The sequence below is a fragment of the Chaetura pelagica genome, unplaced genomic scaffold (genome assembly GCF_000747805.2).
Source record: "Chaetura pelagica isolate M959 unplaced genomic scaffold, ChaPel_1.0 scaffold1597, whole genome shotgun sequence".
Lineage (NCBI taxonomy): Eukaryota > Metazoa > Chordata > Aves > Apodiformes > Apodidae > Chaetura > Chaetura pelagica.
The window spans coordinates 3,282-16,595 of record NW_009954026.1 but is presented as its reverse complement, the minus strand read 5'-3'; the positions used below and the strand labels follow the sequence as shown (position 1 = coordinate 16,595).

The following is a 13,314-nucleotide window of genomic DNA, read 5'->3' as shown; positions in this document are numbered from 1 at the left end:
GCCCCGGGGAACTGGGATCAGCCCGGGGGAACCGGGATCAGCCCCGGGGGAACCGGGATCAGCCCCGGGGAACTGGGATCAGCCCGGGGGAACCGGGATCAGCCCCGGGGGAACCGGGATCAGCCCCGGGGAACTGGGATCAGCCCGGGGGAACCGGGATCAGCCCCGGGGGAACCGGGATCAGCCCCGGGGAACTGGGATCAGCCCGGGGGAACCGGGATCAGCCCCGGGGGAACCGGGATCAGCCCCGGGGAACTGGGATCAGCCCGGGGGAACCGGGATCAGCCCCGGGGGAACCGGGATCAGCCCCGGGGAACTGGGATCAGCCCGGGGGAACCGGGATCAGCCCCGGGGGAACCGGGATCAGCCCCGGGGAACTGGGATCAGCCCGGGGGAACCGGGATCAGCCCCGGGGGAACCGGGATCAGCCCCGGGGAACTGGGATCAGCCCGGGGGAACCGGGATCAGCCCCGGGGGAACCGGGATCAGCCCCGGGGAACTGGGATCAGCCCGGGGGAACCGGGATCAGCCCCGGGGGAACCGGGATCAGCCCCGGGGAACTGGGATCAGCCCGGGGGAACCGGGATCAGCCCCGGGGGAACCGGGATCAGCCCCGGGGAACTGGGATCAGCCCGGGGGAACCGGGATCAGCCCCGGGGGAACCGGGATCAGCCCCGGGGAACTGGGATCAGCCCGGGGGAACCGGGATCAGCCCCGGGGGAACCGGGATCAGCCCCGGGGAACTGGGATCAGCCCGGGGGAACCGGGATCAGCCCCGGGGGAACCGGGATCAGCCCCGGGGAACTGGGATCAGCCCGGGGGAACCGGGATCAGCCCCGGGGGAACCGGGATCAGCCCCGGGGAACTGGGATCAGCCCGGGGGAACCGGGATCAGCCCCGGGGGAACCGGGATCAGCCCCGGGGAACTGGGATCAGCCCGGGGGAACCGGGATCAGCCCCGGGGGAACCGGGATCAGCCCCGGGGAACTGGGATCAGCCCGGGGGAACCGGGATCAGCCCCGGGGGAACCGGGATCAGCCCCGGGGAACTGGGATCAGCCCGGGGGAACCGGGATCAGCCCCGGGGGAACCGGGATCAGCCCCGGGGAACTGGGATCAGCCCGGGGGAACCGGGATCAGCCCCGGGGGAACCGGGATCAGCCCCGGGGAACTGGGATCAGCCCGGGGGAACCGGGATCAGCCCCGGGGGAACCGGGATCAGCCCCGGGGAACTGGGATCAGCCCGGGGGAACCGGGATCAGCCCCGGGGGAACCGGGATCAGCCCCGGGGAACTGGGATCAGCCCGGGGGAACCGGGATCAGCCCCGGGGGAACCGGGATCAGCCCCGGGGAACTGGGATCAGCCCGGGGGAACCGGGATCAGCCCCGGGGGAACCGGGATCAGCCCCGGGGAACTGGGATCAGCCCGGGGGAACCGGGATCAGCCCCGGGGGAACCGGGATCAGCCCCGGGGAACTGGGATCAGCCCGGGGGAACCGGGATCAGCCCCGGGGGAACCGGGATCAGCCCCGGGGAACTGGGATCAGCCCGGGGGAACCGGGATCAGCCCCGGGGGAACCGGGATCAGCCCCGGGGAACTGGGATCAGCCCGGGGGAACCGGGATCAGCCCCGGGGGAACCGGGATCAGCCCCGGGGAACTGGGATCAGCCCGGGGGAACCGGGGGGGGGGGGCTGACAACGGCAAGTTTATTGGGGTAGGGGGGGGCTGGGGTACAGCCAGGAGGGGTTGCAAGCACTTCCAGGACAAATATACAGAGGAGAGAGGGGAGAAATAACAAAATAAAACAATTAAAAATTAAAAAAAAAAGGCCAAAACAAACAAACAAAAAGACCAAGCAGGATCAACAGAGAGAGGGGCTCGAGCTAAAAAGGGAACAACTTTTATCCATGTTATGACCACGTACTCCCAAGCAGGAATCTCTTCCTTTCTCCAGTTCAGGTTGATGGGTCTTTCAGTAAAACACAAAGAGTGGTGGGGGAAGAAGTTAGTGTGCACCTCCCTCAGAGAAAAATCACCTCTAAGTCATGCCAGTTAACCACTAAGAACTAAAAATGTACAAAGAGCCAAAGGGGATGGAAGTGTTAACCAGAGTGACCTTTTTCCTCTCTGAACAGTCCAGAAGAAAAACAAACCAATGACTACAAATACAGCAGGCAAACAAACTGTTGGGCTGATGGGGTAGAAAGGTAAAGATAATAGTGTTGTAAGGAATTCAGTCTCAAGTTGTGCTAAATGCTCTTCGTCCTCTGTATGGCACGTTTTGGTCCATGATGGGGAGTTTGAAGTTGAGACGAACCCCGGGTTCTTACAGAAAGGTGTAAATATTGTTGCTCTTTAAAATATGCCAGGTTGTACTTCCCTCTACAAAGGTTTGGGAGAGGGTTTATAGGAAGTAGTCTGGGGTACGACGGGTAACGTGAGGCTCCCCACGACGAGGTGCTGGGTCAAACTGGAGGCTGCAGGAAAGCAACAAGGGTCATTTTTTTCCCCCCTCCACAAGGTGTTTTCCAACGTCCTAAGAAACACTGGACTCACTCTCTTGCTTTAATCATCCCATAACAGATTTCAGGTCCCAAAACAAGCACCCGTGGGAGTTCAACCTCATCAAGATGCTGCCTGGGGAGCAAACACCCCCCAGCAGTCAGCACATCTGCAGCCCATCACACCAACTCAGCTGAATGCAAAATCCAGACCCTCTCCCCCAGCTCTGCAAAGCCTAGTGCTACCAACAACAGAGACTGAAACCAACCTACCTTTGCTCTCACCAGCAAGCCTGGCCTATAGAGGGACTGAAAAAAATGCAGAAGCTCCTAACTCCTTCAGAGAGCCAGGACAAGGAGATGCTGCAGGACCCAAGAGGAGCTTTTAAGAGCTTAACTCACTCCTTAGTTTTTAGCTATTCGTGGAGGTAGAGCCCACAACCTTAACTCCAGAGTGGCTTAAGCTGGATTTTCCCAGCCCCTTTGGAAAGGATCAAGACATTCCTGACAATACAGGAGGAGAAGAGAGCAGCTCGAGCCAGGAATACTCACAAGGAATATTTTAAAGTGTCATCTAGTTCCATGATAGCAGCCTGGTTCCCGCAGCGGTAGCAGTAATTGGGTGCACTGAAGATGGTCACCACGTTTCGGTCGTGGCACCAGTTATAACCCTGCCACAAAAAGTAAAAATAAATTAAAAAAGAGAAAAGAAAGGTCTTTGTTAAACCTCAAACCTGTCTGAAGTTTCTTTTCAGGCCCGAGATGATCCAAGGCATTGATGAAACTGCAGACTTAGGAGAAGTCTTTTCAACCAACTTGGTTTCATTTTTAAAGGTGTAACTCTGCCAGAAGAACAAGCAGCAGGTCCCTGGCAAAACCAGCCTCAGTCACTGCTCAGAGAGGTGGGTCACTTGTCACTTGTGTGTCTCTCCATTGTTTTAATACAAACTATGGACCCACATCACACGGAAACCTGGAGGTGTTTAGATGTGCCTTCAGCTTTCACCTGCCACCAGCTAGAATCTGCCGGCGGGATGCGGCAACGTCTGACACACGGGATGACTTCAGGGATCTGCTTGAACTGGATTTGAAAAATACACCTGCTCCACTGACCCACCTGGAATTTTTCCAGCAAGACAGTGGCTGCTCAACAGCCTAAAGCACTGCTTAAACCTGTCACATCTGACTGGTGAGTGCTACTGGACAGCCTGCTTAATGCAGCAGCAGTCTTAGTAGCGTGGTCGACAGGTAAGGAGATTATGACTGCCACAAAGTGGGGGTGACAGGGCCCCTCTGGCCATTTACTTGGTAAGCAGAGGGGAGAAAGAGCAGAACATCCTTGTTGACATCACAGGCCCAAGCTCATCATTTTACTTTGCTTGTTTTTGTATGATTAAAGCCACTTTGTTGGTATTTACCAGTGTAAGGTGTAGGTGTCAGCTTACGCAAACCCATCAGCAGGAGGTCTCACCCAAGAGACCAGAACTGGCAGCTATTTTTTGTCAGCCTCACCCAGCAGAGCCCTTCCCCTACCTCCATGACAAGTTGGTGAGCACGGGAGACCAGCGTGAGACCATTGGCATGGTTAAATGTTTCAGAAATATCTTGTCCAAACGTGTAGCCAGCACCACGTGGAGATATACCCCAGCCACCGCGGTCGTCCGGATCCGACCACAAGAGATCACACATGGGACCCTTGAGAAAGAGGGAGTGTTTTCAGTAGATGAGTAGCAAGAGCAAGATAAAAAGCCACTTGTAAAACACGTTATTGGCAGGAAAGAGACTGCCAGTGTGCCCTTCTCTGCACAGGGTGCTTGAGGTTTTTTTAACAGAGTAGTAGTAGGTAGTTACTCCCTGTATCAGTCAGCAATGAGTTGCTACAGTGCTGAGTAAGAAAACAGTCCATGGAACCAGAACCATGGAATCACAGAATGGCTTGGGTTGGAAGGGACCTTCCAGATCATCCAGTTCCAATCCCTCTGCCATGGGCAGGGACACCTCCCACCAGCCCAGGTTGCTCCAAGCCCCATCCAACCTGCCCTTCAACACTGCCAGGGATGGGGCAGCCACAGCTTCCCTGGGCAACCTGTTCGTGTCTCTCACCACCTTCACACTGAAGAATTTCTCCCCACCCCCTCTCCTATGTACCATTTTGCTCCAACTAGTTGGAGCTACAAAGACACAGAGAGCAGATCCCCCTTCTCACTGCTGACCCTCACAGAAGAGTGAACAAGGCCACATGAGAAGGCCCAAGGACACAACATCAGGTCCACTGCTGCCAGCCAAGCTGCAATAAATTAAAGAATGGGAAACGACCCAAAAAAGGTGGGTCCAGAGACTGATGTGAAGCCCTTAGCAGCCCTCCCAGCAGGGTATTCATAGTTTAATTTCCTCTCCTCTTGTTGGATTTGACATTCTCAAAAAATATCCTGGTGTGCAACATGTAAGAGCCCCAGATGAAGCTCAGCACTGTCTTTCACGGAGCTACTCAGGGGCAGAGATGAACCACAAGCACTTCCCCGAGCCTGCTGCTACTTCCCACCCTCTGCCCTGAGTTCTGCAGCAAGGACCACACTGACAGCATGTGGAGGTCCCCAGGACAGCCAGATTTCAGCACAGGACTGGGAAAACCCCTGAGCAGCAACATAATCATGTCACCTAACTATAGGCAGACACCCCACCAATTCTAGGGGTTGTTAGTAGAGCTTATTTCAGGTTTTTGGGAGATCTGGGCAGATCTGGCTGCATTGCTCTTGCTCTTATGCCAAATAATTTGCAGAACAAGCAATTTGTTTTAATCAGGGAACATTCAAGGCCTTTTTGAAGCCCTAACCACTCCAGTTGTCACGCTGGGAGCTCAGGTGGTCTCTCTAGTCAGAACCTCAGGCCCCCAGAAAGTTCTTGAGCAAGATGAAACACCACAGAAGACAGGACTGGCTGGGGAGGAAGGATGGTGACATAACAGCTTCGTGTGGTGGTTGTCTGCTCACAAGCAAGCCTGTGATGAGGCTCAAGGTAGGAGACACTTCCCCTGCCAAATACTATTCTTTGAGGCAGTGTGACAGTCAAAAAATCCCATGGCTCTGTGAAAATCAGCCGTGGAGACCCCACAGCTCTCCCTTTTCCTGTAACCAAAGCACTGTGACTTGTGTGTCCAACGTGCCCAAACGGATCTTCATTTCCTCCAGCCCTTAGGGCAGCAATCATCTGCTGTGTCACTGCACTTCTCATTGCTTAACCTGAGGTCACATTTGCATTTTCAACCCACAAGACACATTTCCCTTCCTGGTACCTCGTGTGGAACTTCCTGCAGGCGGTCCAGAGCCCTGATATGATCCAGTGTATCTATGGATGGAGAGAGGCCACCGTGGAGACAGAATATCTGTTCCAGACAAATACAAAAAAAGAAAAGCAATCTGTTCAGTGCGTATTGTTTTGGAAGATCCACCTCAGCAAATGGCTGCTTTGAACTCTGTTACCATTCTTTCACCTCTACAGCCATCTCCCCCTTGCAGCAGAGAAAACCAATTTCATCTGCCCAGAAGGGAACACAGCTAAAAGGCTGCACCTTGCACAGAGAGATCAGAGTGTCACTCTTCTAAGAAGATCTTGCCTCCCAGCCCCACCTCAACTTGCACCTGATTCATCCTGAGGGGTCCCCCACTTGTTGAGTGGCCATTTAAGACGAACCAGATGTGCAGCACCTTGCCATTCCTTCAGCAGAAGGACAAACAGCCTTGCCACACCACCAGTTTCTATTAGCACCTCGCCAAGTTCTTCCCCAAACCCACAATAAAGGGCTTTAAATATATTAATATTTGGATCACGAGTTCATAGAACCAAGGTTGGAAGGGATCAGCAGGTTCCAACCCCCCCACCACAAGCAGGGAACCCTCCCACTAGAGCAGGTTGCACAAAACCTCACCCAACCTGGCCTTAAAAGTTAAGGGAGCTCGTTTGAGACTGTTCCTGGAGAGCTCGGCCAACACAGGCTGTAAGAAACAGCTCTTCCTTCCTTGAGGCTTACCTGGCCATCTACTAGAGCTGTAAGGGGAAGGTAATCAAAGAGGTCTGTGAAGTACTTCCAGACGTTGGCGTTGCCGTACTTGCGCAGACACTCGTCGTAGAAGCCGTACACCTGGGTGATCTGCCTGCTCTCGTGGTTGCCCCTCAGGATGGTGATGCGCTCAGGGTAACGCACCTGCCCACAGGGAAACTCCTCGTTAGCACCAGGATTGGGCCCTCCAGGTGGAAAGGAACACTTCAGGGTATTCCAAAGTAATGGAGTCACACACGGGCACTGCGCTGGCTTGGTTTGGGGGGGTTTTTGGCAGTCGGGGAGGGGCCCCAGGGGTGGCTCCTGGAAGAAGCTGAAGAGCTCCCTTCCAGCTCCAAACCCAGCTGGGCAAGAAGCCATCAGAGAGACAACAGATGCACCTCTGTGATTGACATATGAAATAACAGAAATAAGAGCTGAGCAGAACAAGCAAGTAGGAAGAGCTGAGCTGGAAAGACAGAGCAGTGCTGGTGGTTGGTGAGGGAGGAGGGGAAGAAGGTGCCCAACCAGTTTCCCTGCAACCTATGCTGAGATGGCAGCTGTCCCCCTGCACCCATGGAGGAACGTGGTGGAACATTCCCTGAAGGAGCCAGGAGGGGTGTGCTTTGATTTGCTGCCTGTAGACTTGGATGATGCAGCTGTGGAAGCCCCTGGGCCAGGGGAGGTGCCTGTTCCCAAAGCCCCCGTGACTCTGTGGCTGGAGCAGCACTGGACCTGGTGGGAAGACCTCATGGAGGAGAGGTTGATGGAAGACTCTGCCATGGAAGGGAACCCGTGGGGAAGCAGGGAATACTGTGAGGAATCCTTCTTCCTGAGGAGGAAGGAGTAGCAGGAATCGTCAGCCTGTGAACTGACTCTAAACCCCATCCTCATCCCCCTGTGCGTCTGGGGGGAAGGAGGGAGAGAAACCAGGAACAAATGGATTTGGGCCCAGGAAGAAGGGAGTGGGGGGGGTAACATATGCAAGCCCTGCTCTGTGTGTGTCTGTGTCCTGTGGGTGAAAACAAATTATTATTATTTTTCACCAAGTTAAGTCTGTTTTGTCTGGGACCTCAATCAGTGAAGAGCCCTCCTTGTCCTTGTCTGGACCCATGAGCTTCTAGTTGGGTTTGTTCTCCCCATCCCAGAGTGTGTGTGAGGGGTGGAGTTGGCTGAGTGGCCACAGGGCTGGTTCTTTGTTGTTGTGTGAGGCCCAAATCATGACATTTAATAACACATTTCCATTTACATCCATCTAGCTCAAGCCAATGGTAGCACCAACAGGGGGAACAATTCCTTCCGAACTCCCCCCAAAACGTGGTGTTGCTGCCCAGGGCTGACTTGTAAGAACTGTCACATCATACCTTTAATGCTACTAGGAGAGTCACCGTTTCCACCGAGTAATAGCCTCTGTCCACGTAGTCTCCCATGAACAGGTAGTTGGTGTCTGGTGACTTCCCACCAATCCTAAAGAGTTCCATGAGGTCGTGGAATTGACCGTGGACATCCCCACAGACGGTGACGGGGCAACGTACCTCTTGAACGTTGGATTCTTTTGTAAGGATTTCTTTAGCCTGGCAAGAAAGACACAGGTAGGACAAAAAGGTAGGGACCTCCTGCAGAAGCAGGAGGAGCAGTTGTTATCCCATGGAACCCCAGCTTCAGCCCAGCAGCTCAAGATGACCACCAGGAAACCTATGACCAAGCACATCTTACAAATCCCTGTGCACAAAGACCAGCAGGTTTGCTGCTGTGAGGCCAAGTCATGAAGGTCGTCTTGTATCACAAGTACTGACAAACAAGGTCAAAGCAGTAACTATACAAGTTAATTCCCAGACTCCCCTGAAATGAAACAGAACTTCCAAGACTTGCACTGGATCCGTGACTTCCATCATCTCTGGGGCTGACCCATGAGGCCTGTGCTTCCTCCCAACATTTCTCAGTGCAGTCAGGATGAAGCACTGTTCCAGTGAGCTTCATCAGCATCGTGGGCAGATGTTCTCAAGCACAGCTGATTTATTTTTTTCCACATACCATTTTGGATAGATTTTTCCATCAGAGCTCAGGTCTGCTCACCTCAGCTACATGAACTATGCCAGCACTTTCACGATACCCAGGAGCTTTCACCTCAAGGACCACAGCTGTCCCCTCAGTCTTGCAGGCCACCTCACATCCTGTCAGCAACAGCTCAGTGCCAAACTCACACAACTCAAAACTCTCAGCATCTGCTGTAAGGGCAGAAATACCAGAGGAGATAGTGCAGCCCACCCAGGCGGCCTTCATAGGCTTCTGAACAACCCGATTTGCAAAAGCACAGATCCAGCTGGGTATTTTGGCCTGCAAGGTGTCTGACAGAAGTGATCTGACTTGCAGTGATGCACTCACAGGCTCCCTCCTGCCACGTTTTAGTCTGACAACCATCTCAGCTGCTCAGTGGATTCCTCTTGATCCCAGGCAGCCACATGGAACTGTTTGCCTTCCCACCTTGGCTGGAAACACTACATCAGGCTGGAGAACTCTTCTGCCAGCACCAACAGCTCCTCCTCTGGGATCTCCCAGGCTTTGTGGCACCAGTGCTTTTGTGTGGACAAGGGCAGCTCCCAGTGGTGCCACCATGCAGAGAGGATGTCACTAGGGGAAGGCTGCACATGACCAAGCAGCTCAGCTGGCAGCAACGCTGGGCAACCACTGTGGGACCAGCTGAGCTGTGCTCCTCTGCCAACCAACCACCCAGGCAGGAGCAGTGCCAGGGGCTGCCCCAGCTCTCCAGGGCTCCTGCACTCTCAGGTCACCTTGTGGTGCACACCAGATGACTGGAGCCGTGTTTCAGGAAAGGGAACCCTCTCCAGGACACACGGGAATGAACAAATCCATCTTCCTTGCAAAAGCGACAGTTCTGGACCCCTCACTACCAGAAGGATGTTGAGTTGCTGGAGCAGGTCCAGAGGAGCTACCAAGCTGTGGTGAAAGGTCTAGAGAATAAGCCCTGTGAGGAGAGGCTGAGGGAACTGGGACTGTTTAGTTTGAAGAAGAGGAGGCTGAGGGGAGACCTCATTGCTCTCCACAACTCCCTGAAAGGAGGGTGTAGGGAGGTGGGAGTTGGGCTCTTCTCCCCAGTGAATAATGGCAGGGCAGAGGAAATGGCCTGAAGCTGCATCAGGGAAGGTTTAGACTGGAGATTACAAAGAGTTTCTTTACCCAAAGAGTGGTTGGACAGTGGAACAGGCTGCCCAGGGAGGTGGTGGAGTCACCATCCCTGGAAGTGTTTAAAAGGAATGTAGATACAGTGCTTAAGGACATGATTTCAGCACTGAAGGGGTAAATTAGCTTATGGTAGGGGGATTTAGGTTGTGGTTGGACTTGATGGTCTTCAAGATCCCTTCCAACCTGGATGATTCTATGATTTCTTCTTCATGCTGATGCTGCCAAGGAAAACAAGCATTCCTTAGCTTCACATGACTAGCCTGGCACAGAATATCACTGCATCTGTGAAAGGTGCTTCTCTAGCCCCAGGCACTTCTTGCCTTCAGGATTCCCAATCCCCCTCCAGGCACAACAGTTTAACAGCTTCTAAAGGCAGGCCAGGTCCAACTGGAAAAGCCAAGTCAGAAGCAATTTAAACATATGGAGCCACAACCAGCTTCCCTGGCCGTGCCCAGCTGGCAACAAAATGACCACAGATGGAGGGTTGGCATCCCTGGATTTAGTCATCTCTTCCTCTAGTCCCAGCAGCTCCTCTGCTAATTACAGCGATGTAATGGAGCCTATCTGCATTACCTGATTGGTGTTATTAAGCAGAGTGTTTGTTCTGCTGCCTCCAGCTCACCAAGTGATGCAGATCAGAGCTCCAGGCACATCTGAGGCACAGAGAACACTCACAGACGGGCTCGGTCCTATCTGAACACAAGGGATGTAAGATCACCAGTGCTGAACAGCCACCAGCAGGCTACTGTCCAGCTATCCATTGCCAGGACCCTCAGCTCAGGATGATATAGCTCCCACCTGATGTTACCAGGAGGAAGCTGGACACCTTCAGTGGGTTCAAGGATGCCTGTGTTCACATTCAAACATTAGTTGCCTTGCCCCTTCTAGGAAAGTGCATATTGGGAAAGAACACCTGCAACCCAAGCAGTCAGGGGCTTGGGGAACATCCAGCATTGCCCTGATCCTCAAAGACACATCCTACACATGGACTTGATGGCATGGGGTCCACCTTGCAGGTTCTCCACTGACTGGAAACTGCTGAACATGCTGCATCTTGAGTGCAACAGCAGCACTGGAATTCCATTCACACACCTTGAACACACCTTTTGAGAGCTTCTGCTCTCCCAGAGAGACAAATACAGATGCATAAAAAGAAATACACTTACTTCAAGCCTCTGGGGGAAAGATGCAGGACACTGTACAGGCACCATTACATACTTAGCAGTGTCTCAACCACATCATCACTCTCTATCTCCCTGATCCACCCCAAAAACCCAGGCACCCATCCTGAGAACACATCCAGGTAAGACAGCATGGCCAGTAGAGAACAGCTCCTTCTTAACAGGACAAACACACCTTAAACACACCCTAGGAAGGTGAGCCAGCCTGAGCCCTGAAATTTTGGTACTAAGAAGAATCCGGAAGTTTCCCCTCAGGAGACAGGAGGACCTAGCAGCTGAAGAGCAGCAGCTTCTCAAGCTGCCTATCAGCTGTTACCATGGAGCCCATTTTAGCTTACTATGTAGACAAACACATTAACAGACAAATAGAGCTGGTTCAAATTAGGCTTGGGAGCTCAGCATGGCTGCCCACAGACGTTTGCCCTCACGTGACTTTCCAATGCAGAACAAGACCTTTAAGATGTTCATCATCATGAAAAAAAAGGCCAGAGAAGCAGCAAGGAACCAGCAGGCTCTGCTCACACGTCTCACTGTGCAGACCTAATGCTCAAGTCAAGTGACTTAAAATGACAAAACAAGGATAACAAACTGATGCAACTGAGCTGTCCTGATGATCATCGTTTACCCACCTAAGAAAGTTGTTAAGCAACTTTGTGTTCCAGCTACCTTTGCTCTAGAATGTGGTGACAAACATTATCAGCTTCCTAAACCTGTGCCCCAATTGTTTTGGATTAAAACCATATCCAGGTCAGAAGGTAAAGCAGCAGTTTCTAGGTATTTTCATCAAATGAGCTTCCACTAAGCACTAAAGTCTGTGCCCAAAATTGCTTTAAAGATTAGGCTACCTGTTGGCTGTGAGGTTGCCCATCATCTCACCTCTCTCTCTTTCCCAGGTTTAGATCCTCTAGATCACTTCTGTGGACTGGCACACAAGCTGTCTGGTCCTCAGTCCACGTGGAGGGAAGCTGGAAAATGCATGTGCCAAGGATTTGCTGTGCTGTCCCCAAGAAAGCAAGCTCTGTGGTTGAACCACAGAGGCCAGCATGGAGTTCTGATCACAATTCAACTGAACCATCCTCCCATCAGCTGCCACAGACCAAACCACTGTATCAGCATGTGTGCTGAGGATATGAACATCTCAATGAGCTTGGCCTGAACAGGAACCAGCTGGGTTCTCCCCAGATGAGATGGAGATCGAGATGGAGATGTCCTGCCCTCCAGCAACCAGGCAGCAGAGGAGAGTCTGGAGTGATAGGGACCATCAGGGTGCACACGTGCTCCTAGAGCCAACACACCCTAGGATGAGTGTCACTGCTGGAGAGCTGCAACATTCCTGGCCACCACTCAGCCCAACACTGGGAATTTCATGGTTTGAACAGCGTCCAGGATGCTACTTGGCTCCATCACTAGTGCTAATTTCCCCAATTAGTGCAGGAGAGCTTGCTAACCCTCCTAAAATTACTCTGAGGTGAGATGACCTCGGGAGGGCAGAAGCACCAGCAGGGCGTTCCAGGAGCTGCAAAGTTCCCCTCCAGGGGCAAACGGCTCCTGCTGCGTGGTTGGGAGGATCACGTTACAATCGCCATTCAATGCAAGAACTGCTAGTCCCGGCGATTAGAATCCTTCCCCTCCCACCACTTTGCAACACAAAGCTCTCAAGCTGCTCGCAGCAACGAGACTCTCACCCTCCCTACCCATGCAGAAACGAGCGTAGGAAAAAAAAAAAAAAGCAGCTACAGCTAGAAGGATGGTATAGATGGTTTCTTGCCTTTCACATCCCATTTTATTACCTTGGTGACAAACCCTTTTTTTCCGGGGATAAGCAGGATGGTTCTCAACTCCCTCACCAGCACCAGAATTCATGTGCTGACCTGACATGAACTTGACAGAACATTCAAAGACTTCCGTGTCCAACCTCAGGAGCATTTCCTACTAAATGAACTCGGCCTTTGCGTGGTTGGGAGGATCACGTTACAATCGCCATTCAATGCAAGAACTGCTAGTCCCGGCGATTAGAATCCTTCCCCTCCCACCACTTTGCAACACAAAGCTCTCAAGCTGCTCGCAGCAACGAGACTCTCACCCTCCCTACCCATGCAGAAACGAGCGTAGGAAAAAAAAAAAAAAAAGCAGCTACAGCTAGAAGGATGGTATAGATGGTTTCTTGCCTTTCACATCCCATTTTATTACCTTGGTGACAAACCCTTTTTTTCCGGGGATAAGCAGGATGGTTCTCAACTCCCTCACCAGCACCAGAATTCATGTGCTGACCTGACATGAACTTGACAGAACATTCAAAGACTTCCGTGTCCAACCTCAGGAGCATTTCCTACTAAATGAACTCGGCCTTTGAGCCTGACCCCAGCTGTCCAAAGCCCAGCTGACAACCTG

At 52.8% G+C, this 13,314-nt stretch overlaps 1 protein-coding gene across 1 annotated transcript; it reads right to left on the bottom strand.

Moving 5' to 3' along the window:
* Window positions 1-1,946: 1,946 nt before the first annotated feature.
* On the bottom strand, window positions 1,947-13,019 carry LOC104392855 (serine/threonine-protein phosphatase 2A catalytic subunit beta isoform). Its single transcript, XM_010002289.1, has 7 exons — window positions 12,960-13,019; window positions 7,903-8,112; window positions 6,530-6,703; window positions 5,795-5,884; window positions 4,036-4,197; window positions 3,055-3,173; window positions 1,947-2,478 (listed from the first exon to the last, which is right to left on the bottom strand). The coding sequence occupies exons 1-7, from the start codon at window positions 13,017-13,019 to the stop codon at window positions 2,406-2,408; spliced, it is 888 nt and encodes a 295-aa protein (XP_010000591.1). The 3' UTR covers window positions 1,947-2,405.
* Window positions 13,020-13,314: the final 295 nt, after the last annotated feature.

Coding starts and splice junctions, on each gene's coding strand:
- LOC104392855 (XM_010002289.1), bottom strand. CDS start 13,019: ATGGGTAGGGAGGGTGAGAGTCTCGTTGCTGCGAGCAGCTTGAGAGCT. Junction 8,113..12,959: donor TGAGAGCTTTGTGTTGCAAA/GTGGTGGGAGGG, acceptor CTTTCTTGCCAG/GCTAAAGAAATCCTTACAAA. Junction 3,174..4,035: donor CTCACCAACTTGTCATGGAG/GTAGGGGAAGGG, acceptor TTTTTGTGGCAG/GGTTATAACTGGTGCCACGA.